Source organism: Lethenteron reissneri, chromosome 40 (genome assembly GCF_015708825.2).
Source record: "Lethenteron reissneri isolate LAM-NWPU_2019-01 chromosome 40, ASM1570882v1, whole genome shotgun sequence".
Taxonomy (NCBI): Eukaryota; Metazoa; Chordata; class Hyperoartia; order Petromyzontiformes; family Petromyzontidae; genus Lethenteron; species Lethenteron reissneri.
Genome location: NC_083818.1, coordinates 2,701,486 through 2,726,722, shown reverse-complemented (window position 1 = coordinate 2,726,722; position 25,237 = coordinate 2,701,486). Strand labels below are relative to the sequence as shown.

Here is a 25,237-nt window from a genome sequence, read left to right as displayed (position 1 = left end):
ATGGGTGAGTGATAGTGAGTGTTGGGTGAGTGATAGTGAGTGTTGGGTGAGTGTTGGGTGAGTGATGAGTGTTGCCTGAGTGATAGTGAGTGTTGGGTGAGTGTTGGGTGAGTGTTGGTAAGTGATGAGTGTTGCCTGAGTGATAGTGAGTGTTGGGTGAGTGATAGTGAGTAATGAGTGAGTGATAGTGAGTAATGGGTGAGTGATAGTGAGTGTTGAGTGATTGTGAGGGACGGGTGAGTGTTGGTGAGTACTGGGTGAGTGTTGGGTGAGTGTTGGTGAGTGTTGGGTGAGGACTGGGTGAGTACTGGGTGAGTGTTGGTGAGTGTTGGGTTAGTGATGGTGAGTGTTGGGTGAGTACTGGGTGAGTGTTGGTGAGTGTTGGTGAGTATTGGTGAGTGTTGATGAGTGTTGGGTGAGTGTTGGTGAGTGTTGGTGAGTACTGGGTGAGTGTTGGGTGAGTGTTGGGTGATTGTTGGTGAGTGTTGGGTGAGTACTGGGTGAGTGTTGGTGAGTTGGAGAGTATTGGGTGAGTGTTGGGTGAGTGTTGGTGAGTGTTTGGTGAGGGTTGGTGAGTACTGGGTGAGTGTTGGTGAGTGTTGGAGAGTATTGGGTGAGTGTTGGGTGAGTGTTGGTGAGTGTTTGGTGAGGGTTGGTGAGTACTGGGTGAGTGTTGGTGAGTGTTGGGTGAGTACTGGGTGAGTGTTGGTGAGTGTTGGGTGAGTGTTGGTGAGTGTTGGGTGAGTGTTGGTGAATACTGGGTGAGTGTTGGGTGAGTGTTGGTGAGTTTTGGGTGAGTGTTCGTGAGTGTTGGTGAGTGTTGGGTGAGTGTTGGTGAGTATTGGGTGAGTGTTAGGAGTACTGGGTGAGTATTGGTGAGTGTTGGTGAGTGTTGGGTGAGTGTTGGTGAGTGTTGGTGAGTTTTGGGTGAGTGTTAGTGAGTATTGGGTGAGTGTTGGTGAGTGTTGGGTGAGTACTGGGTGACTGTTGGTGAGTACTGGGTGAGTGATGGGTGAGTGTTGGTGAGTGTTGGTGAGTACTGGGTGAGTGATGGGTGAGTGTTGGTGAGTGTTGGTGAGTATTGGTGAGTATTGGGTGAGTGTTGGTGAGTGTTGGTGAGTGTTGGGTGAGTGATATTGGTGAGTGTTGGGTGAGTACTGTGTGAGTGTTGGTGAGTGGTGGTGAGTGTCGGGTGAGTGTTGGTGAGTACTGGGTGAGTATTGGTGAGTGTTGGGTGAGTACTGTGTGAGTGTTGGTGAGTGGTGGTGAGTACTGGGTGAGTGTTGGATGAGTGAAGGCGACTGATTTATCTTTACACGCGGAGCAGGAGAAAGTGGTCTGTCCAGTTCCTGTGCTTGGAGGCGCTACTGAGACAGGTGACATCCCGGGGGGTGGGGGGGGTGGGGGCTAGCGTGTGGGGGGGGGGGGGGGTACAGGTGTGTCATCCCCCTCGGGGGGGGGGCGGGGACAGGTATAAAAAATCCCAGAGAGACTCACAGATCAGAAGCTTGCGAATGCGCTGACACTCACTCCGACCACGACTCCAGACATCCTGACACAGAAGAAGGAACTCACTCCTCGCTGTATCACTCTCGCCGCGTGGCACAGAGTCGATGAGAGTGGCAGGGGAGAGAGCAGCAGCAGAAAGTCAGGGTTAGGGGCTGAGGGCGGGTGAATGACAGAGAGCGAGTGGGTGAGTGGCAGAGGGTGCAGGGAGAGGCGAGCGTGAGGGTTTGGGGAAGAGTTGTTGGGGAGAGTTCATGAATTAGCGACAAGGTGGAGATCCGCACGATGCTGTACGTGAGCAACACAAGCCAGGCGCAGTATGGAGGGGTAAGTGTCACACGTACACACACACACACCTACACACACCTATACACACACATGTACACACACACACACCTACACACACCTATACACACACATGTACACACACACACATACACACCTACACACACCTACACACACCTACACACACCTATACACACATGTACACACACACACCTATACACACGTACACACACCTACACACATGTACACACACCTACACACATGTACACACACCTACACACACACCTACACACACACACCTACAACACACACCTACACACACCTACACACACACACCTACACACACACACCTACACATACACATGCGTACACACACGTACACACACGTACACACGTACACACACGTACACACACACACAGACGTACACACATACACATATACATACACACACGTACACACATGCACACACACACGTACACACATACACAAGTATACACATACACACATACGAACAAAGACAAAGATCCCCGTATAGCCTTCACAGCCTGCATGAGCAAGTGCTGTTTGCGAGCACCTATGAAGGCCGGCACGGCGCACGAGGGGATGGGTGACCAGCACCACGCCCAGCGATATTTGCACACCACGCCAGGTACTCATTTGAGGCTGAGTCGACCTAGGGGGGGAGGCCAACGACACCGTCAGTGGTGTCGTTGGCCGTGATGGGGAATCGAACTCGGGTCTGCCAGGTTCGTGCCCGCAGCGCGCTCACCGCTGCGCCACCGCTCCCCCATACGTGGGTTGACTGATTCCACTCGCCACTGATGATAGCCGGGAATGGTCGGCGTGGAACTCGGGACGCCGGGTTCTCAGCGCGATGCGCTAACCACTGCGCCACCGCTCCCTCAGGTATTACAGAGTAACACACACACACGTGTATCTAAATGTATGTGCGTGTATCTATTTAGATACATATACATACCACGCACAAAAGACAAAGATCCCCCGTATAACCTTAACAGTCTGTTGGGGCAAGTGCTGTTAGCGAGCACATATGAAGGGGTGGGTGGTCAACAACCACGACCGACCGCCTTTGTCTCCCTAGTGGCGATGTTTACACACCGCTACCAGGTACTCCTTTGAGGCCGAGTCGATCTAGGGGTGGCCCGGGACCTATTGAAATCATCGTCACCGGTGTTGGCCGTGAGCGGGTAATCGAACCCGGGTCGCCAGGTTCGGAGCGCAGCGTAGCGCTAACCGCTGCACCACCGCTCTAAATAAACCCACACGTATATACATAGCACACACACACACGTGCACACACACACACGTGCACGCACACGTGCACACGCACACACACACGTGCACACACACGCACACACACACACGTGCACACACACACACGTGCAACGCACACACATGCACACACACGCACACACACACACGTGCACGCACACACACACGTGCACGCACACACGTGCACACACACCTGCACACGCACACACGTGCACACACGCACGCACACGCACATACGTGCACACATACGTGCACACACACGTGCACACACACACATACACACACATACACACACACGTGCACACACACACGTGCACATACACACGCGCACACACATACACGTACACGTGCACACACACATGTGCACACACACGTGCACACACGTACCTGTGTGCGCGCACGTGGTTCCTGTGCACAGGTATGCATGCATGGTTGTACTGTATAGGCATTATGTAGCAAAGACAAAGATCCCCCGTATGGCTTCAACAGACTGTTGGGGCAAGTGCTGTTAGCGAGTGGCACCGATTGGAGACCGGGACAACACACGAGGGGGTTGGGTGGTCAACACCACGCCCGGCCGCCTTTGTCTCCCCAGCGGTGATGTTTAGACGCCGCACCAGGCATGTATTAATTTGAGGCTGAGGCGATCTAGGGGAGCCCCAGGATTGGTTTAAGATTTTCACCGCTCGTGTTGATGGCCGTGAGCGAGAATCGAACTCATACCCAGTACATATACACACAGTACACATACACACAGTACACATACACACAGTACATATACACACAGTACATATACACACAGTACACACAGTACATATACACACAGTACACACACAGTACACATACACACATAGTATACACAATATACACACAGTACATATACACACAGTACATACACACAATATACACACAGTGCACATACATACAGCACATATACACAATAATCACACATAGTATACACAATATACACATAGTACATATACACACAGTACATATACACACATAGTATACAAAAAGTACACACACAGCACACACACCGTACACACACACGCACCGTACACACACACGCACCGTACACACATAGTATACACACATAGTATACACACATAGTATACACACACGCACGGTACACACACACATAGTATACACACACACCGCACACACACACACACCGCACACACACACACACGCACCACACACACACCGTACACACACACCGTACACACACACCGTACACGCACACACCGTACGCACACACACCGTACACACACACACGCACCGTAGACACACACACATAGTATACACACACACGCACCGCACACACACACACATAGTATACACACACACACGCACCGCACACACACACAGTGACCACTCGTGTGAGCTCGAGGGTGACGAGGTGTTACCTGTTTCGAGTTGTTCACACGCGCGTGCGCGTGACCCGCCTGGTATGTGTGTGTCTGTATGTATCTGCGTGTGTGTCTGTATGTATCTGCGTGGTCACTGCGCTGTGTGTGTGTCTGTATGTATCTGCGTGGTCACTGCGCTGTGTGTGTGTCTGTATGTATTTGCGTGTGTGTCTGTATGTATCTGCGTGGTCACTGCGCTGTGTGTGTGTCTGTATGTATCTGCGTGTGTGTCTGTATGTATCTGCGTGGTCACTGCGCTGTGTGTGTGTCTGTATGTATCTGCGTGTGTGTCTGTATGTATCTGCGTGTGTGTCTGTATGTATCTGCGTGGTCACTGCGCTGTGTGTGTGTCTGTATGTATCTGCGTGTGTGTCTGTATGTATCTGCGTGGTCACTGCGCTGTGTGTGTGTCTGTATGTATCTGCGTGTGTGTCTGTATGTATCTGCGTGTGTGTCTGTATGTATCTGCGTGGTCACTGCGCTGTGTGTGTGTCTGTATGTATCTGCGTGTGTGTCTGTATGTATCTGCGTGGTCACTGCGCTGTGTGTGTGTCTGTATGTATCTGCGTGTGTGTCTGTATGTATCTGCGTGGTCACTGCGCTGTGTGTGTGTCTGTATGTATCTGCGTGGTCACTGCGCTGTGTGTGTCTGTATGTATCTGCGTGGTCACTGCGCTGTGTGTGTGTGTCTTTGTGTATCAGTGACGATTTCTTTATTGAGCCGGTCCTAGGCCTTCCCCGAGGGTCGACTCAGCCTGAAATGAGTTGATATCTGCACTTGGGAGACAAAGGCGGTCGGGCGTGGTGCTGGCCACCCACCCCCTCGTGTGCCGTGCCGGCCTTCATAGGTGCTCGCTAACAGCACCTGCCCCAACAGTCTGTTGAGACTATACGGGGGATCTTTGTATCTATAGATATTGGGTGTATTTCCCTGTGTGTATGTATATATGTTGTGTATATACATTGTGTGCATGCGTAGTGTGTGTGCTGTATATACATTGTGTCAATATATGGTGTGATACATGTGTGTGTGTACATTGTGCCAATACATCCAGAACCTCCGATTAGCACGGTTGGCTACGTACGGTGCGAAAGAATTGCTACATACATGCATGTAGCATGTGTGTTAGCTGTGTATATACAGCACTGTGTGTATACAGTTCGATTGTCACACTGCGTGATTGTGTACGGGTGTGTGGGTGTGTGTTACCTGTGTGTGTAGGTGGTTGTGTGTGGATGGTTGTGTGTGTGTTACCTGTGTGTGGGTGGTTGTGTGTGAATGTTACCTGTGCGTGTAGCTGGGTGTGTGTGTGTAGGCGGGGTGACGGTGTAATGCTGTAATGCGTATGGGTGTGTGTGCATGCATGTAGGGTGTGTTAGGAGGGTGTGTTCGGGTGAGGGGGCGTGTGGCGGTGAGTGTATGCGGTTTGTGGAGGGGTGGAGGAACGATGATTGCATGGTGGATGTATGCAATAGATGGTGTATGCGTGCATGATGTATGCTTTATGTATTGTGTATGCTGCGTAGTGTGTGTATGATGCATGATGTATGTATGCATTGTGTGTGATGCGTTGTGTGTGGTGCATGGTGGATGTATGCAATAGATGGTGTATGCGTGCATGATGTATGCTTTATGTATTGTGTATGCTGCGTAGTGTGTGTATGATGCATGGTGTATGTATGCATTGTGTGATGCGTTGTGTGTGGTGCATGGTGTATGTATGCATTGTGTATGATGCGTTGTGTATGCGTAATGCATGGTGTATGTATGCATTGTGTACGTATTCATGGTGTGTGTGTATGCAAGGTGTATGTATACTGTGCACCGTGTGTTGTGCATGTATGATGGTGTACAGTATACACAAATGCTATCGCCTAGGTGGTGTAGAATCGGTTACCGGTTTTCGGAACGGCTAACCGTTTTCGGTGGAGCCGTTCAATTCACGAACGCACACGAAGCGACACGGCCTCGGGTCACCCTCCATGCTCGACGATTCCAAAGATAAAGGTGCAGTCAGGCCCTGCCGAAGGGAGTGGGGGGCATGCCCACACGCTGCCCCACCGCACGCCACTCACTCGCTTGCTGCTGCTGCTGTGTACAGGAGGTCGTGGGTTCGATCCCGACCCTGACGCCTGCTGCTGTTTATTTTGAGTTTGCGGTGTCTCTCTCTCTCATCATCATCATCACGGTGTCTGGGAGATGTTAACTACCTCGCCTGGTATGTAGGAGGTCGTGGGTTCGATCCCGACCTTGACGCCTGCTGCTGTATATTTGGAGTTTGCGTCTCTCTCATCATCATCATCACAGTGGCTAGGAGATGTTAACTACCTCGCCTGGTATGCAGGAGGTCGTGGGTTAGATCCCGACCCTGACGCCTGCTGCTGTATATTTGGAGTGTGCGTCTCTCTCATCATCATCATGGTGGCTGTGAGATGTTAACTACCTCGCCTGGTGTACAAGAGGTCGTGGGTTCGATCCCGACCCTGACGCCTGCTGCTGTATATTTGGAGTTTGTGTGTCTCTCTCTCATCATTATCACGGTGGCTGGGAGATGTTAACCACCTCGCCTGGTGTGCAGGAGGTCGTGGGTTCGATCCCGACCCTGACGCCTGCTGCTGTATATTTGGAGTTTGCGTGTCTCTCATCATCATCACGGTGGCTGGGAGATGTTTAACTACCTCACCTGGTGTACAGGAGGTCGTGGGTTCGAACCCCCGACCCTGACGCCTGCTGCTGTATATTTGCAGTTTGTGTGTCTCTCTCTCATCATTATCACGGTGGCTGGGAGATGTTAACCACCTCGCCTGGTGTGCAGGAGGTCGTGGGTTCGATCCCGACCCTGACGCCTGCTGCTGTATATTTGGAGTTTGCGTGTCTCTCATCATCATCACGGTGGCTGGGAGATGTTTAACTACCTCACCTGGTGTACAGGAGGTCGTGGGTTCGAACCCCCGACCCTGACGCCTGCTGCTGTATATTTGGAGTTTGCGTCTCTCATCATCATCATCACAGTGGCTAGGAGATGTTAACTACCTCGCCTGGTACGCAGGAGGTCGTGGGTTCGATCCCGACCCTGGCGCCTGCTGTGTATTTGGAGTTTGCGTGTCTCTCTCTCTCATCATCATCACGGTGGCTAGGAGATGTTAACTACCTCGCCTGGTGTGCAGGAGGTCGTGGGTTCGATCCCGACCCTGGCGCCTGCTGTGTATTTGGAGTTTGCGGTGTCTCTCTCCCCGTGGTCGCGTGGATTTTTCTCCGAGTCTTCCGGTTTCCCCCTCCACATTTAGAATCAACAACATCACACGCGTCTCGAGCAGCCTTGCACCCCTTTCGTTCTCAGTCGTTAAAAATGTACAATGTTAATACAAAAAACATGGGGTTTGCTGAGACAGCTCCCAATCAAATTTCGATTTAAAGCTTTCGTGACTGCAGGGATTCATCTTCTTGGTTCTTTCGGTAAAGTCACGTAGAAGAGAAATAATAAAATAATAAAAATAAAACATCATAAAATAATATAATATTATAATCATATAAAAACATTTTTTAATATGTTTTATTTGTATTATTTTATTATTTCCCTTCTACGTGACTTTACCGAAAGAACCAAGAAGAGGAAGCTCCCAATCAGATCATTCTTGATGACGAACGCTTGTGTTGCGATCGAAACGTAGTTTTTTTTTCGTAATTTTTTGTAATTTTCTTAGAACCTATCTACGTGACTTTACCCAAAGACCCAAAGAATATGAAACAAAGTAGCTGCTGCTTACATGCGCGTGCTCAATTCGTGTTTCCACGAGTGACTTTTCAAGACAATTCTGGCGACGTCTCGCACCCCCAGGAAGGAGCGTCTCGCACAGAGGGTGCGAGACGCGCCACGGGTGAAGAAGAAACACCGGGTTAGAGTGTTCGGCTGCGACACGATGATAAGCCACTTCGTCGAGGGTCCATTTGTGGGCAGGTCGCTTCTGAAAACAGGGCTACATCGCTCAGTGCGCATTAAATGGTGAAATGAAAATAGTAACAAAACATAAGCAGCTAAGCGCCTTCGTGGTTATTGTAGGAGGTTTTATATATGTGCGGAAAACCGGTAACCGTTATATTACCGGTTAGAGCAATTGTTCTGAACCTTTACTGCAGTCTGCAACCTCTTTGGTTCCCAGATTAAGAACCACTATGTTCGAGCAACCTTGGTCTCTTTATGGGTGTGACGCGTGCAGCGACGATTATCTGAACAGGTCCAGGGCGTCCACCAGGTCGACTCAGCCTGAAAATAGTATCTGGTGCGATGTGTTCACATCGTCACTGGGGAGACAAAGGCGGTCAGGCGTTATCCCGACCACCCACAACTCCTCGTGTGCCGTGCCGGCCTTCATAGGTGCTCGCTAACAGCACTTGCCCCTACAGTCTGTTAAGGCTATACGGGGGATCTTTGTCTTTGTCATGTATGTGGAACTTCTTTCGCACCGTGCCTAGCCAACCGTGCTAATCGGGGGGCATGGGCGTATTGGCTCGGTATTCAGAAGTCTCCAATCGGTAACTATTCATAAGCAGTACACATTGAATCACTGTTCATCAGGACATAAGTTGAGGCTTTCCAAATCTCTACCGAGGCTCTCTATTCACTCGCTCTATACAAGGGCCATTGCCCGAAACGTCTCATGCTATATATTATTTTTCGTTCATTTTAAAGTCGCGCCAGTTTCGTCGTCGTCGTTATTGGTGGTCGTGTTGCACCACTCCGAACAAGGTTCCGTGTGGAGTGGTCGTAGCGCGTGTGGTGTTGTGGCGTGTGAGGGAGGGAGGAACGGGGTAGGTGGGGGGTGAGGGAGGGAGGAGGGGGGTAGGTGGGAGGGTGAGGGAGGTAGGGGATGGGTAGGTGGGAGGGTGAGGGAGGGAGGGAGGGGGGTAGGTGAGAGGGTGAGGGAGGGAGGAGGGGGGTAGGTGGGGAGGGTGAGGGAGGGAGGAGGCGGGTAGGTGGGGAGGGTGAGGGAGGGAGGAGAGGGGTAGGTGGGGGGGGTGAGGGAGGGAGGGGGGAGGTAGGTGGGAGGGTTGAGGGAGGGAGGAGGGGGGTAGGTGGGGAGGGTGAGGGAGGGAGGAGGGGGGTAGGTGGGAGGGTGAGGGAGGGAGGAGGGGGGTAGGTGAGAGGGTGAGGGAGGGAGGGAGGTAGGTGGGGGGGGTGAGGGAGGGAGGAGGGGGGTAGGTGGGGGGGGTGAGGGAGGGAGGAGGGGGGTAGGTGGGGGGGTGAGGGAGGGAGGAGGGGGGTAGGTGAGAGGGCGAGGGAGGGAGGAGGCGGGTAGGTGGGGGGGTGAGGGAGGGAGGAGGGGGGTAGGTGGGGGGGGTGAGGGAGGGAGGAGGGGGGTAGGTGGGAGGTGAGAGGGAGGGAGGGGGGCGAGGGGAGGGGCCCCGTTGCTAGGGGCTACGCAGACGCTAGGGTTACCGCGGTGTTTGTCAAACCCCGAGGGCCGCGACTCCCGCGCACAGAGCGCGCGGAGACGAGAGGCGAGAGACGTGTGGAGGTGGTGGAGGTGGTGGAGGTGGTGGAGGTGGTGGTGGTGGAGGTGGTGGAGGTGGTGGAGGTGGTGGTGGAGGTGGTGGAGGTGGTGGAGGTGGTAGGGGCGACGAGGTGGAGATGGGGAGACAGGGGAGACGAGCGGCAGAGTGACGAGGCGTTGTGGAGGTGAGGTGGATGACGACGACGATGTTGCTGTGGTGTTTGGTTGCCATTCAGCTCAAGATCCTCCTCCTACTCAGCGTCTCCCTCACCACCCCCCCTCACCCCCCCCTCACCCCCCTCACTGCGTCTCCCTCACCTCCTCCTCACCCCCCTCACCCCTCCTCACCCCCTCCTCACCCCCCTCACCGCGTCTCCCTCACCCCCTCCTCACCCCCCTCCTCACCCCTCCCCACCGCGTCTCCCTCACCCCCTCCTCACCCCCCTCCTCACCCCTCCCCACCGCGTCTCCCTCACCCCCCCTCACCCCCCTCCTCACCCCCCCCCCTCACCGCGTCTCCCTCACCCCCTCCTCACCCCCCTCCTCACCCCTCCCCACCGCGTCTCCCTCACCCCCCCTCACCCCCTCCTCACCCCCCCCCCCTCACCGCGTCTCCCTCACCCCCTCCTCACCCCCTCCTCACCCCCCCCTCACCGCGTCTCCCTCACCCCCTCCTCACCCCTCCCCACCGCGGTCTCCCTCACCCCCTCCTCACCCCCCTCCTCACCCCTCCCCCACCGCGTCTCCCTCACCCCCCCCCCCTCACCCCCTCCTCACCGCGTCTCCCTCACCCCCTCCTCACCCCCCTCCTCACCGCGTCTCCCTCACCCCTCCTCCCTCACCCCCTCCTCACCCCCCCCCTCACCGCGTCTCCCTCACCCCCTCTCACCCCCCTCTCACCGCGTCTCCCTCACCCCCCCCTCACCCCCCCCCTCACCCCCTCCTCACCCCCTCCTCACCGAGTCTCCCTCACCCCCCCTCACCCTCTCCTCACCCCCTCCTCACCGCGTCTCCCTCACCCCCCAACAACGCCTTCCCCCCTACTAATCCTCCCCCTCCCCCCTCCCCCCCCAGCCTCAGTATACGACGCTGCTGGGCCCCGTGTCGGCCGCCGGGGTGCAGGGAGCCCCCCGCATGGAGAGGGGCGGCAGCCCCTTCGGCTCGGAGCCCGGGGGTCCGCTGGCGTCGCCCTCGCCCTACGCGCAGCCCAGCTCCACGTACGAGGCCGCGTCGCCCGCCGCGGCCATCCCCTCCATCACGGACTACCCGGGACCACACGGGTTCGACGTCTCCTTCCAGCAGAGCAGCACCGCCAAGTCCGCCACGTGGACGGTGAGGTGGGGGGGGGGGGGGCACGGGGGGGGGGGGGGGCACGCGGGCATGGGGGGCACGGGGGGGGACGCGGAGGATGAGGAACACGGGAGCCACGGGGGGCATGGGCGGTCACGGGGGTCACGGGGGGTATGGGGGTCACGGGGACATGGGGATCACGGGGGTATGATTGGCATGGGGGTCACGGGGGTATGAGGGGCATGGGGGTCACGGGGGTATGGGGGTCACGGGGGGTATGGGGGTCACGGGGGCCTGGGGATCACGTGGTGTATGGCAAACACGTGAGGCAAGGAGGAGATACGGAAGTGGATGTCGGTGGGCACAGAAGCAGACAAGTGAGTACAGTATGGAGGAGGAAAGGGAGAAAGGGGGTCTCACGGGGACACGCGGGGAAGGACAGGGGGTAGACTGGGGGTAGAGACAGAAGAGGGGGGGGTGATGGAACACGGGGAGACGCGAAGGCGATCCTTGTAAAGAGCTGGTCAAGGAGATGTTGGGACGTGGTGAGGCAGACACGCAGCCTTGCCTCACTCACCCCGCGTAGTCCTCACCCTGCTGCTCACCATCTCCTTCACCCCTCTACACAGCACTAACTCACTCACACACCACGTGACCCCTACCCCCATCACTACCTCACTCACACACCACGTGACCCCTACCCCCATCATCACCTCACTCACACACCACGTGACCCCTCTCCCCATCATCACCTCACTCACACACCACGTGACTCCTCTCCCCATCATCACCTCACTCACACACCACGTGACCCCTACCCCCATCATCACCTCACTCACACACCACGTGACCCCTCCCCCTTTCATCACCTCACTCACACACCACCTCACCCCTCCCCCCATCATCACCTCACTCACACACCACGTGACTCCTCTCCCCATCATCACCTCACTCACACACCACCTCACCCCTCCCCCCATCACTACCTCACTCACACACCACGTGACTCCTCTCCCCATCATCACCTCACTCACACACCACCTCACCCCTCCCCCCATCACTACCTCACTCACACACCACGTGACTCCTCTCCCCATCATCACCTCACTCACACACCACCTCACCCCTCCCCCCATCACTACCTCACTCACACACCACGTGACCCCTACCCCCATCACTACCTCACTCACACACCACGTGACCCCTCTCCCCATCATCACCTCACTCACACACCACCTCACCCCTCCCCCCATCATCACCTCACTCACACACCACGTGACCCTCCCCCATCATCACCTCACTCACACACCACCTCACCCTTCTCCCCATCACTACCTCACTCACACACCACGTGACCCCTACCCCCATCACTACCTCACTCACACACCACGTCACTCCTCTCCCCATCACTACCTCACTCACACACCACGTGACCCCTACCCCCCATCACTACCTCACTCACACACCACGTGACCCCTCCCCCCCACCATCACCTCACTCACACACCACGTGACCCCTTCCCCCATCATCACCTCACTCACACACCACCTCACCCTTCTCCCCACCATCACCTCACTCACACACCACGTGACCCCTCCCCCCATCATCACCTCACTCACACACCACGTGACCCCTCGCCCCCACCATCACCTCACTCACACACCACGTGACCCCTCCCCCCTTCATCACCTCACTCACACACCACGTGACCCCTCCCCCCTTCATCACCTCACTCACACACCACGTGACCCCTCCCCCCTTCATCACCTCACTCACACACCACGTGACCCCTCCCCCCTTCATCACCTCACTCACACACCACGTGACCCCTCCCCCTATCATCACCTCACTCACACACCACGTGACCCTCCCCCCTTCATCACCTCACTCACACACCACGTGCCCCCCCCCCCCTTCATCACCTCACCCACACACCACGTGACCCCTCCCCCCTTCATCACCTCACTCACACACCACGTGACCCCTCTCCCATCACTACCTCACTCACACACCACGTGACCCCTCCCCCATCATCACCTCACTCACACACCACCTCACCCCTCTCCCCATCATTACCTCACTAACACACCACCATCGACTAAACCTCTCCTCCCGCCTCCCCCCTCACCTCAGTACTCACCGGACCTGAAGAAGCTCTACTGCCAGATCGCCAAGACGTGCCCCATCCAGTTCAAGGTGTTGTCCGTGCCGCCGCCGCCCGCGGGCTGCGTGCTGCGCGCCATGCCCGTCTACAAGAAGGCGGAGCACGTGACCGAGGTGGTGAAGCGGTGCCCCAACCACGAGCTGGGCCGCGACTTCAACGAGGGTGAGCTCAGGCGGGCACGCGGCGTGAGGGGTCACGGGAACACGGGGGAGAGACACCGGGGCGATATCGGGGAGGCTGGGGGGGGTGGTGGGGACACACGAGGGGAGACACAGGGAGACCACGCCGACGAGAGATGGGGGAGGAGGGTGACACGCGGTGGAAGGGAGGCTCGGGCAAGGCGTCCCCACGGTGTCCCAGTGTCTCACGCTGTGCCCGCGCTGTGCCCCCCCCCCCCCCCTAGCCGGACAGACGGCCCCCCCGAGTCACCTGATCCGCGTGGAGGGGAACAACCACGCACAGTACGCAGAGGACGCGGTCAGCGGGCGGCAGAGCGTGGTGGTGCCCTACGACTCACCACAGGTGAGCAGCCTCACCAACCACTCGCCGCTCACTCACCAGCCTCACCACTCACACACACAGCGTGGTGGTGCCCGACGACTCACCACAGGTGAGCAGCCTCACCAACCACTCACCGCTCACTCACCAGCCTCACGACTCACACGCAGCGTGGTCGTGCCCTACGACTCACCACAGGTGAGCCTCGCCAACGACTCACTCACCAGCCTCACCATGGTACCGGTGTGGTGTTTCCGTGGTGGTGTGTGTGGTCGCGGTGTGCAGGTGGGGACAGAGTTCACCACGGTTCTTTACAACTTCATGTGCAACAGCAGCTGCGTGGGCGGCATGAACCGGAGACCCGTGCTCATCATCATCACCCTGGAGACGCGCGAGTGAGGGATACAATCTCGACTCACCACCATCATCACCATCACCACCATCACCATCACCACTCACAAACATCACCATCACTGTTGACACGACCATTACCGCCACCATCACCACCATCATCATCACCACCACTCACAAACATCACCATCACTGTTGACACGACCATTACCACCATCATCACCACCACCATCATCATCACCATCACTTACAAACATCACCATCACTGTTGACACGACCATTACCACCATCACCACCATCATCATCACCACCACTCACAAACATCACCATCACTGTTAACACGACCATTACCGCCATCATCACCACCACCATCATCATCACCATCTCTTACAAACATCACCATCACTGTTAACACGACCATTACCACCATCATCACAACTCACAAACATCACCATCACTGTTAACACGACCATTACCATCATCACCACCATCATCATCATCACCACTCACAAACATCACCATCACTGTTGACACGACCATTACCATCATCACCACCACCATCATCATCACCACCGCTCACAAACATCACCATCACTGTTGACACGACCATTACCATCATCACCACCATTATCATTATCACCACCGCTCACAAACATCACCATCACTGTTGACACGACTATTACCACCATCATCACCATCACCACCATCATCATCATCACCACCACTCACAAATATCACCATCACTGTTGACACGACCATCATCACCATCACCACCACCACCATCATCCACGTTCCCAAGTGCCCAAAGATGTCTCCCTCGGCCTTCGTGAGTCCCGTGACCCCATGACCCCCACGTAGAGTCGCCACCTTTCCCACCATCAGCCAATCCCAGGACAGACCTCTCGGTCAGCACGAGGTCGATCACCAGAACAGTGCAGTCACCAAAGATCCCCCATGTAGCCTTAACAGACTGTTGGGGCAAGTGCGGTTCGCGAGCAGCACCAATGAAAGCCGGCACGGCACACGACGGGGTGGGTTGTCGGCACCCCGCCCGGCCGCCTTTGTCTCCCCAGTGGCGATGTTTACACACCGCACCGCGTGCTCGTTTGAGGCCGAGCCGAGTTCCAACGCCAAACACCGCGGCACCAGAATCCATTCCCGCCGCCGGGCGCCAAAACCCGATGCCGCCGCCGCCGATCCTCCTGCGCCAACTGATTGACGTGTGCCCCCGGGACGATGCCCGTTGACCTCTACCCGTGACCTCTGTGCCGCCCTCCCCCGCCCGCCCCCTCCCCCCCCAGCGCGCAGGTGCTGGGTCGCCGCTGCTTCGAGGCGCGGATCTGCGCGTGCCCCGGCCGCGACCGCAAGGCGGACGAGGAGAACTTCCACCGGCAACAGCAGCCCCTGGACCCCGCGGGGGGCGGCAAGGGGGGCACCAGCGCCGTGGGGGGGCTCGGGGGGCCCGGCAAGAGGCGTGAGTGAGGGGGGGGGGGAGCAGGGAGGCGGGGGGGTGACACATTTGCACGTGGCGTGTGTGTGTGTACGTGTGTGTCCACAAGGGGTTGTGTACGTGGTAGTGTAGCGGTTGGCGCGCTGCGCTACGAACCCGGCGACCTGGGTTCTATTCACGCTCACGGCCAACACCGGTGACGATTATCTGAACCGGTCCTGGGCCTCCCCTAGGTCGACTCGGCCTCAAATTAGTACCTGGTGCGGTGTGTAAACATCACCGCCCCCCTCGTGTGCCGTGCCGGCCTTCATAGGTACTACTCTCTAACAGCACTTGCCCCTACAGTCTGTTAAAGGCTATTGGGGGGGTTCTTTGTCTTTGTAAATGTACACGTGTGTGTGTGTACACCCATGTAGAGGAGCGGTTGCACAGTGATTAGTGCTGCACCGCCCAACACGGCTGACACCAGTGACGAATATCCAAACTGGTCATGGGCTTTCTCTAGATCGACTCAACCTTAAACAAGCACCTGGTGCGGTGTGTAGTAAACATCGCCACTGGGGAGACAAAGGCGGCCGAGCGTGGCGCTGTCCACCCGCCCCCTCGTGCGCCGTGCCGACCCTCATAGGCGCTGCTCGCTAACAGCACTTGCCCCTACAGTCTGTTAAGGCTACACGGGGGGATCTTTGTCTTTGTCTCAGCTATGAAGCAAGGCTCCCCTGGCCTCCACACATCCTCGGGCACCAAGAAGCGGCGACTCGGGGACGACGATGTCTACTACGTCCCCGTGAGTCCCCTCGTCACCCCCCCCCCCCCCGCCTCTCATCGCCACGGGGGTCTCTGAGTAACTCCGCCCGTGTCTGTAAACGCGGGTGGGGTCACATCCCGTCGCCGTGTGTCACGCTGTGTCACGTCGCGTCACGTGGCGTGTCACATCACCCCGCCTCGTCGTGTCACATCACTTTGCCTCGTGGTGTCACGTGGCGTGTCGTGGTGTCACGTCTCGTGCCGTGACCCCGTGCCGCCGTGCCGCTGCAGGTGCACGGCCGTGAGAACTACGAGGTGCTCATGAAGATCAAGGAGTCGCTGGAGCTGAGCCAGTTCGTGCCCAGCGGAGCCGTGGAGGCCTACAGGCAGCAGCAGCAGCAGCTCTTCCAGCAGCAGTAGGGGCACTCACCCTCACCCCACCCTCACCCGACACTCACCTGGCACTCACCCGACACTCACCTGGCACTCACCTGACTCTCACCTCACCTGACTCTGACCTGACCCGACACTCACCTACCACTCACCTGGCACTCACCTGAGATTCACACGATTCTCACCTTAAACTCACCTGGCACTCACCTCACCCTCACTGGCTCTTACCTGACTCTCACCTCACACTCACCTGACACTCACCTCACCCTCACCTGAGATTCACCCGATTCTCACCTGAAACTCACCTGACTCTCACCTCACACTCACCTGACACTCACCTCACCCTCACCTGAGATTCACCCGATTCTCACCTGAAACTCACCTGACTCTCACCTCACCCTCACCTGAAACTCACCTACCACTCACCTGGCACTCACCTCACCCTCACCTGACTCTTACCTGGCACTCACCTCACCTGACACTCACCTGACGCTCACCTCTCTATCACCTCTCACCTCACCCTGGCCTGGCTTTCACCTGGCTCTCACCTTGACCTGGAGCCCTGGCTAGACGCACGCCTCAACCGTGGCCTACCCATGCTCCTGACCTTGCACTGCCAGAGGTCCTGGCCTGGACCCTGACGCTCACCATGATCCTTGGCTCAACCTTTTTTTTCCGCATCGCCTTTAATTGCAAGCTGCCGAGCACAGGGCCCAGCAAACGCCCAAGCGGCCAGCGACAAACAGCACGGATTAATTTTCAATGGAATCAGAGTCTTTTAGACTTAAAGCTTTCGTGACTGCAGGAATTCATATTCTTTGGGTCTTTTGGTAAAGTCACGTGGATAGGTTCAAAGAAAATAAAAAAATAAAAAAAACTACGACGTTTCGCTGCCCACCACTTACATTAACATTGGCTGCTGACATTTGGGCAACGCCCATTTCAAACCTTTATAAACAGTTTGTCTTTAGAAGCTAACCCCCCTTTTCCTGATGACGACCGCTTGTGTTGCGATCGAAACGTCGTGGTTTTATTGTTATTTTGTTATTTTCTTTGAACCGATCTACGTGACGTTACCGAAAGACCCAAAGAATAATCAGAGTATTTATTTATACCGGAGGTATCCGACGAGCTATCAAGCCGTTTTTCGTTTCCACAGATGTCCTGCGGATAGGGGTAACAACAGATCTGAGTTATGAACATGTTTCTTGAGTCGGGGGAGCCTGCCGATGTAGGGTCCCAATCGAGTAACTCGCAAGAGGAATCTTCAGCATTGGGCCGATGTCTTGTTTTGTGTGTTGGTCGATACCCAGTTCCACAGTGCGTGTGGGTTTAGCTATGGGAGGAGGAGGAAACGGGAGAACCCGGAAGAACCGGGGACAGAGAGAGAACACACACGCAGACTCCATACAGAGACAGAGAGAGAGGGGGGCGCCCGGGTGGGGAATCGAACCCGGCTGCTTCTTGCACCTGGGTTGGTCACCACAGCACTGCCGCCATAGCCCGAACCGTCGAGGACACGCATCGTAGACGGTGGACAGCGGAGAGAGGGGACCAGGAGGAAGAGAGGGTGGGGGTTTGATCCACCCCCCACCCTTCCCTCTGCCCCCCCCCATGCCCTAACCTTGACCTGACCCCGTGACCCCTGTCCAGACCCTGTGACCTCTTCCCCCCATCTCTCCCCAGGCCGTGCCTGCAGTCGCAGCTCCCCTACCCGGGCCCCCCTCTGCCCATGGGGCCCAAGCTGCCGTCGGTCAGCCAGTTCGTGGGCCACGGCGCCATGGGTACGGCGCTCACTCAGCCTCGCAGCGCCACGTGTCCCCGTGTCCTCACGTCCCCCTGTCCCCCTGTCTCCATATCCTCACGTCCCTGTGTCCCCGTGTCTCCATATCCTCACGTCCACGTGTCCCCGTGTCCCCATATCCTCACGTTCACGTACCCCCGTGTCCTCACGTCCACATGTCCCCGTGTCTCCGTGTCCCTGTGTCTCCGTATCCTCACGTCCACGTGTCCCCGTGTCTCCATATCCTCACGTCCCCGTGTCCACGCGTCCCCGTGTCCCCGTGTCTCCGTATCCTCACGTCCACGTGTCCCCGTGTCTCCATATCCTCACGTCCCCGTGTCCACGCGTCCCCGTGTCCCCGTGTCTCCGTATCCTCACGTCCACGTGTCCCCGTGTCTCCATATCCTCATGTCCACGTGTCCACGCGTCCCCGTGTCCACGCGTCCCCGTGTCTCCGTGTCTCCGTATCCTCACGTCCCCGTGTCCACGCGTCCCCGTATCCCCGTGTCCCCGTGTCTCCGTATCCTCACGTCCCCGTGTCCACGCGTCCCCGTATCCCCGTGTCCCCGTGTCCCCGTGTCCACGCGTCCCCGTGTCCACGCGTCCCCGTGTCTCCGTGTCTCCATATCCTCACGTCCAGATGTCCCCGTGTCCCCGTGTCCCCGTGTCCCCGTGTCCTCAAGTCCACGTGTCCACGTGTCCGCCCGTGCAGGGACGCCGATGCTGAACGGGCACACGGGGCTGCACGGGGACCTGAACGGAGTGAGCTCCACGCAGCTGCACCTCCCCACGCCCACCCACTGCACCCCCCCTCCCTACAGCCCCGAGTCTGTGGCCAGGTACCCCCGCAATGCACCACCACAACACAAACCACCATATACCACCATAATAACCAGTCACAATAACCACACTCACAACCGTGACAATTACAACATGCCAACAATCACCACAACCACGATCACAGCACAACCACGACAGCTACAACGTGCCTACAACAACACCAACCACACGATGATGGTGATGATGATATAGTGATACAAAATATAGACGATGATGATTGTGATGCTGATGATGATGTTGATAATGGTGATGATGTGGGTGGTGAAGATGGTGCTGGTGATGGTAGCGATGATGAAGGTGATGATAATGTTGACAGTGGTGACGGTGACCCGTACGTGTGTGCGTGTGTGATGTCGTGAGAGAGAGAGAGCGAGGAAGGGTGAGGCTGCCCTCATAATCTGTGACCCCCCCCCCACCCCCACCGTGACCCCCGTAGCTTCTTGACACGACTTGGCTGCGTCGCGTGCGTCGACTTCTTCACGAGCCAGGGCCTGCAGTACGCCAACGAGGTGGCCCAGCTGAGCCCGCAGGTACGGGGGGCGGTGGGGCAACCCTCGGCCCACACGCACGCGGGGACACGCGGGGACACGCGGGGTCGCGGGGTCGCGGGGTCGGGGAGAGCGGCGGCGCCGCGCTCAGCGCACCGCGCTGCGAGACGCCGGGCGCTCGTTTGAGGCCGAGCCGACCTAGGGGCTGGCGTCGGGACTGGGCTCCCCAGGCGGTCGCCGCTGACAACGGTGGCCGTGGTTGGGAATCGAACCTCGTGCCCAGCCCGCCAGCCACACACACAAAGACAAAGGTCCCCCCCCGTGTAGCCTACGCAGCCTGTTGGGGAAAGTGCTTTTAGCGAGCACCTACAGTGAGGGAAAAAACTATTTGATCCCCTGTTGATTTTGTACGTTTGCCCACTGACAAAGAAATGATCAGTCTATAATTTTAATGGTAGGTTTATTTGAACAGTGAGAGACAGAATAACAACAACAAAATCCAGAAAAACTGTCAAAAATGTTATAAATTGATTTGCATTTTAATGAGGGAAATAAGTATTTGACCCCTCTGCAAAACATGACTTAGTACTTGGTGGCAAACCCCTTGTTGGCAATCACAGAGGTCAGACGTTTCTTGTAGTTGGCCACCAGGTTTGCACACATCTCAGATAGGATTTTGTCCCACTCCTCTTTGCAGATCTTCTCCAAGTCATTAAGGTTTTGAGGCTGACGTTTGGCAACTCGAACCTTCAGCTCCCTCCACAGATTTTCTATGGGATTAAGCTCTGGAGACTGGCTAGGCCACTCCAGGACCTTAATGTGCTTCTTCTTGAGCCACTCCTTTGTTGCCTTGGCCGTGTGTTTTGGGTCATTGTTATGCTGGAATACCCATCCACGACCCATTTTCAATGCCCTGGCTGAGGGAAGGAGGTTCTCACCCAAGATTTGACGGTATATGGCCCCGTCCATCGTGTGCCTGTGTGTGTGTCTGTGTGTGTGTCTGTGTGTGTGTGTCTGTGTGTGTGTGTCTGTGCCTGTGTAGTGGGGAGCGGTGGTGTAGCGGTTAGCGCTACGCTGCGCTATGAACCTGGCGACCCGGGTTCGATTCCCGCTCACGGCCAACACCCAGTGACGATTATCTGAACCGGTCCTGGGCCTCCTCTAGGTCGACTCAGCCTCAAATCAGTACCTGGTGCAGTGTGTGGTAAACATCGCCACTGGGGAGACAAAGGCGGTCGGGCGTGGTGCTGGCCACCCACTCCCTCGTGTACCGTTCCGGCCTTTATAGGTGCTCGCTAACAGCACTTGCCCCTACAGTCTTTGTCTTTGTGTTCCTGTGTGTGTGCTCATGTGTGTGTGCTCGTGTGTGTGTGCCCGTGCGTGTGTGCATGCCCATGTGTGTGTGTGTGCCCATGTGTGTGTGCTCACGTGTGTGTGTGTGCTCGTGTGTGTGTGTGCCCCTGTGTGTGTGCCTGTGCCCGTGCGTGTGTGTGTGTGTGCCCATGTGTGTGCGCGCTCACGTGCACGCGTGTGTCGCTCCCCCCCTGCGTGCGTCCCCAGGACCTGGAGATGCTGAAGATCCCAGAGCAGTACCGCGCCGCCATCTTCAAGGGGATCCTCGAGCTGAGGTCCCCGCTGCACGACTACGGGACCCCCTCCCACCCGCCGCCCCCGCATCCCCTGCAGCAGCACCAGCAGCAGCACCAGCAGCAGCAACAGCAGCAGCACCAGCAGCAGCAACAGCAGCAGCAGCAGCACCAGCTGCTGCAGAGGCAGGCGAGCGGAGGAGGGCCCCTGGGAGCGAGCTCTGCCGTGGGGATGGTCCCCACGGCGGAGCTCCGCGAGGAGCGGATCATCGACGCGGTTCACTTCACGCTCAGGCAGACGGTGCAGATGCCGCGGCACCACGACTGGGTGGAGTACGGGTTCGACCTCCCGGACGGGGCTAAGCGCTGCAAGCAGCAGCAGCAGCAGCAGATCAAGGAGGAGTACAAGGAGGTGCACTGACCGCTGCACGTGGGAATGTTGGAGGGCGGCCGTGGGGTCACGGCCGGGGCGGTGAGGACTTGAGCGGTGATGGTGGTGGTGGTGGCGGCGGCGGCAGCAGCATCATCATCAGCAGCAGCATCAGCAGCATCGTCGTCAGCAGCTTCAGTAGCAGAAGCTGTGGTGGTGGTCGTGGCAATGGGGGTTGGTATGGCAGCAGCAGCATGATCAGTCATCATCATCATCAAAATCATTCTCAATAGCGGCTTGTATCATACGCATTTGTAGCACTTATGTAATCAATTCCATTATCACAACCACCGTCAGCAGCATCAGTAGCACTTATCAATCAATGCCATCACCACCGTCGTCAACAGCAGTATCGTCGGTGCCGCCACCGTCACCTGCACAAGCAGAAAAAAATCATCAGCACCATCACGATCATCATCGACATTTACACGCACATTCCTGTTTCTCATAGCCAGGTGCCTCCTGGGAATGAGACTCCCATCGTGGTCTCTTGAGTCCACACCTGGTCACACAGACAAAGACCCCCGTTCAGCCTCAACAGACCGCTGGGGCAAGTGCTGTTAGCGAGTAGCACCTATGAAGGTCGGCACGGCACACGCGGGGGTGGTTTGCGAGCACCACGCCTAGGCCGCCTTTGTCGATGTTTTACAGACCGCACCAGGTACTCATTTGAGGCCGAGTCGACTTAGGAGAGGCCCAGAACCGGTTCAGATAATCGTCACTGGTTCTGGCCTTGAGCGGGAATCGAACTCGGGTTGCCGGGTTCGTAGCGCAGCGCGCTAACCGCTACACTACCGCTCCCTATACACGCACACACCAATATACACACCATCACACGCACCCTCCCCAACTCACCATGCTCATAATCTTAATCACAAGTCTTCAGCAACAGAAACATCACATAACCGATGCCTCCATCATCGTATAATCAATATCAGCAGCATCAACAGTATCAGAATACATGCCTCCATCATCATATTATCAATATCATCATCAGTATCACAATGCATGTCTCTATCATCATCATCAGCAGCATCATCATCGGCCTGCACGGATTCCCTGGGGCTGATGGGAAGCGCGGCGACGAGGGGGCCACTGTCGGCACTCAACCCCTGGCTCGCAGCGACTTTGCTCACAATGATATCTTTTTTAAAATGTGTAATTTATTACAATGCTCTTCTTCATCATCATCATCACTGTTGTTATCGCGTGAGTCGTCTTTGTTCTTGTAGTGGTTGTCGTAGTGAATGTGGCAGTGGTTGCGGGCCAGACTGCAAACGTGGGATCACGTGTCGCTCGCTTGCCCGCTCGCTCACAGGGGCCCTTACGCTCCCCCCGGCGAGAGGCGCCTCTCTATCGCTCGCTCTGTTCTTACGAGGGAGAGAGGCCTGCGACCAGAGGGAGGGAGACCTGGGCTCAGTGACAGCGAGATCTGGGACCAGTGACATGGAAATCTGGAACCAGTGACATGGAAATCTGGAACCAATGCCACGGAGATTTGGGAACAATGAGATGGAGATTTGGGACCAGTGACAGGGAGATTTGGGACCAATGAGATGGAGATCTGGGACCAGCAACAGGGAGACCTGGGAACAGTGAGATTGAGACCTGCGTAGAGTAAGCAGGAACCCTGGGAGCCAATGGGAGATCTGGGTACAGTGAGAGAGATCTGGGTCAAGGTGAGAGGGAGACCTGGGTTCATTATCATCACCAACAGCTTCATCATCATCACACAATCAATGCCTTCATCATCAGAAACAGCAGTGCGTTGCTGCAGAATCATCTGTAAGCAGGCAGCGGTGTCATCATCTCTATCATCGTCGTAGCGCCACTTGGAGACTTGACCTTGCCACGGGAATGTGGAATTGCCACCGCTGGGGAACGCTGCGGCCACTCGGGCCGCTCAAGTTTGGAGGCTTTGCTCGGTGTTTTTTTGCTGTCGTAGCCTGAACGTGGCTCAACTTGTACACAGTAGTTCGAGTAGGCCCGAGAAGAGGCAATCTCCCCCCTCCACCCCCCCCCCCCCCCTTCTCGCCTGGACCTCCCGTCCCCGGGGGCCTCGTTTAAAACGGGGCAGAGGGAACCGAGTTGACGTGGGACACCCTCGGGCCTACATGCTGGGCCCTGCGGTTGTTGTTGTTGGAGGGGAGCAGGGGGTTCTAAAACGTACACACGAGGCGGTTTAGTGACGGGCGAGGGAGACGGGAGGACGGTGTGTGGCTCGGTGCCCGTGCCCCTCTCGAAGAGTCTGTTCCTCATGGATTATCAAAGAGTCTGTTCCTAATAGGGAATCAAAGAGTCTGTTCCTCATGGATTATCAAAGAGTCTGTTCCTAATAGATTCTCAGTTTGTTTCTAATATATTCTCAAATATTCTGCTCCTAATAGATTATCATGATCATGTTCCTAATAGATTATCAAAGAGTCTGTTCCTAATAGATTCTCAACGATTATGTTCCTAATATATTCTCAAAGAACCTGTTCCTAAGAGGCTGTTCTAACATTTTCTCACCTACCAAGAGGCTGTCCTGATCGAATTTTCCATCTCAGAACCAGACTCTTTATTTAGACTGGAAGAATCCGATGAATCTCGTTCTCACAGATGTCCAGTAGGGGCACGGGGTCAGCGAGCTGCAATCTGTTGGGTGTGTTGTCTCGGCCTGTTCAGAACTGATTCTCAACAGCCTTGTTTCCCATCTGATTCTCAGGATCAGTTTCTGATCCTCCCGTCTGCTCTGCTCTGTTTCGCAAGGGTCAAGGGTCAAGGCAGCTGCGGGAAGTCTGTCCCGGCGGCCTCTTCGCCAAAACAACTTTAAGCACAAATCTGCCTTTTGTCCCCAATTTTTTGTTGGTGTTCGACTCACGACCCCCCTACCCCCCCCCGGGAGTAGCTGGCAGGGCTGGTGGGAGGGAGATGCCGGCGGCAGATCGCCACGCGTCCCCCGGTGGAAGCTCCGAGACATTTGGCAGAGTGGGATCCTGTCCGCGTCCGGCACTGGCAATCCGTTCCCGTCTGGCACCTTAAGAGGGTTGTTCCTGTCCCGTGTTCCCGCCCGCTTTCCCCGCTGTGTTCCCGACTGGAACGCGGTTGGGGGTCGTCGCGCGCCGTCGTGTCCGCTGTCGCGTTATTGGGCGCTGGGGGTGTGCGGCGTCTGTGTGTGTCTTGTGTGTTAACGGGGAGTTCGGGTCTGGGGCCGTCCATAAATGACGGCACGCACCTGGTGGGGGGGG

The 25,237-nt window shown here is 56.5% G+C and overlaps 1 protein-coding gene across 3 annotated transcripts; it reads left to right on the top strand.

Moving 5' to 3' along the window:
* The first annotated feature begins 1,522 nt into the window (after positions 1–1,522).
* Positions 1,523–25,237, top strand: LOC133352424 (tumor protein 63-like). 3 transcript variants are annotated; one of them, XM_061568056.1, is made up of 12 exons: positions 1,523–1,833; positions 11,062–11,319; positions 13,411–13,603; positions 13,845–13,963; positions 14,225–14,334; positions 15,592–15,764; positions 16,442–16,527; positions 16,779–16,903; positions 18,567–18,664; positions 19,376–19,502; positions 19,940–20,033; positions 21,552–25,237. In XM_061568056.1, the coding sequence occupies exons 1-12, from the start codon at positions 1,792–1,794 to the stop codon at positions 21,996–21,998; spliced, it is 1,872 nt and encodes a 623-aa protein (XP_061424040.1). In that variant the 5' UTR covers positions 1,523–1,791; the 3' UTR covers positions 21,999–25,237. The 3 variants fall into 3 exon arrangements, with proteins under 3 accessions (XP_061424040.1, XP_061424039.1, XP_061424041.1); XM_061568055.1 differs by having other exon boundaries at positions 18,534–18,664; XM_061568057.1 differs by lacking the exon at positions 1,523–1,833 and adding an exon at positions 10,034–10,172 and having other exon boundaries at positions 18,534–18,664.

Excerpts from the sequence above, each read along its gene's own strand:
- LOC133352424 (XM_061568055.1), top strand. The coding sequence starts at position 1,792 with ATGCTGTACGTGAGCAACACAAGCCAGGCGCAGTATGGAGGG. Across the intron at positions 11,320-13,410 it reads CCAAGTCCGCCACGTGGACG|TACTCACCGGACCTGAAGAA; the intron begins GTGAGGTGGGGG and ends CCCTCACCTCAG. Across the intron at positions 19,503-19,939 it reads AGCCCCGAGTCTGTGGCCAG|CTTCTTGACACGACTTGGCT; the intron begins GTACCCCCGCAA and ends TGACCCCCGTAG.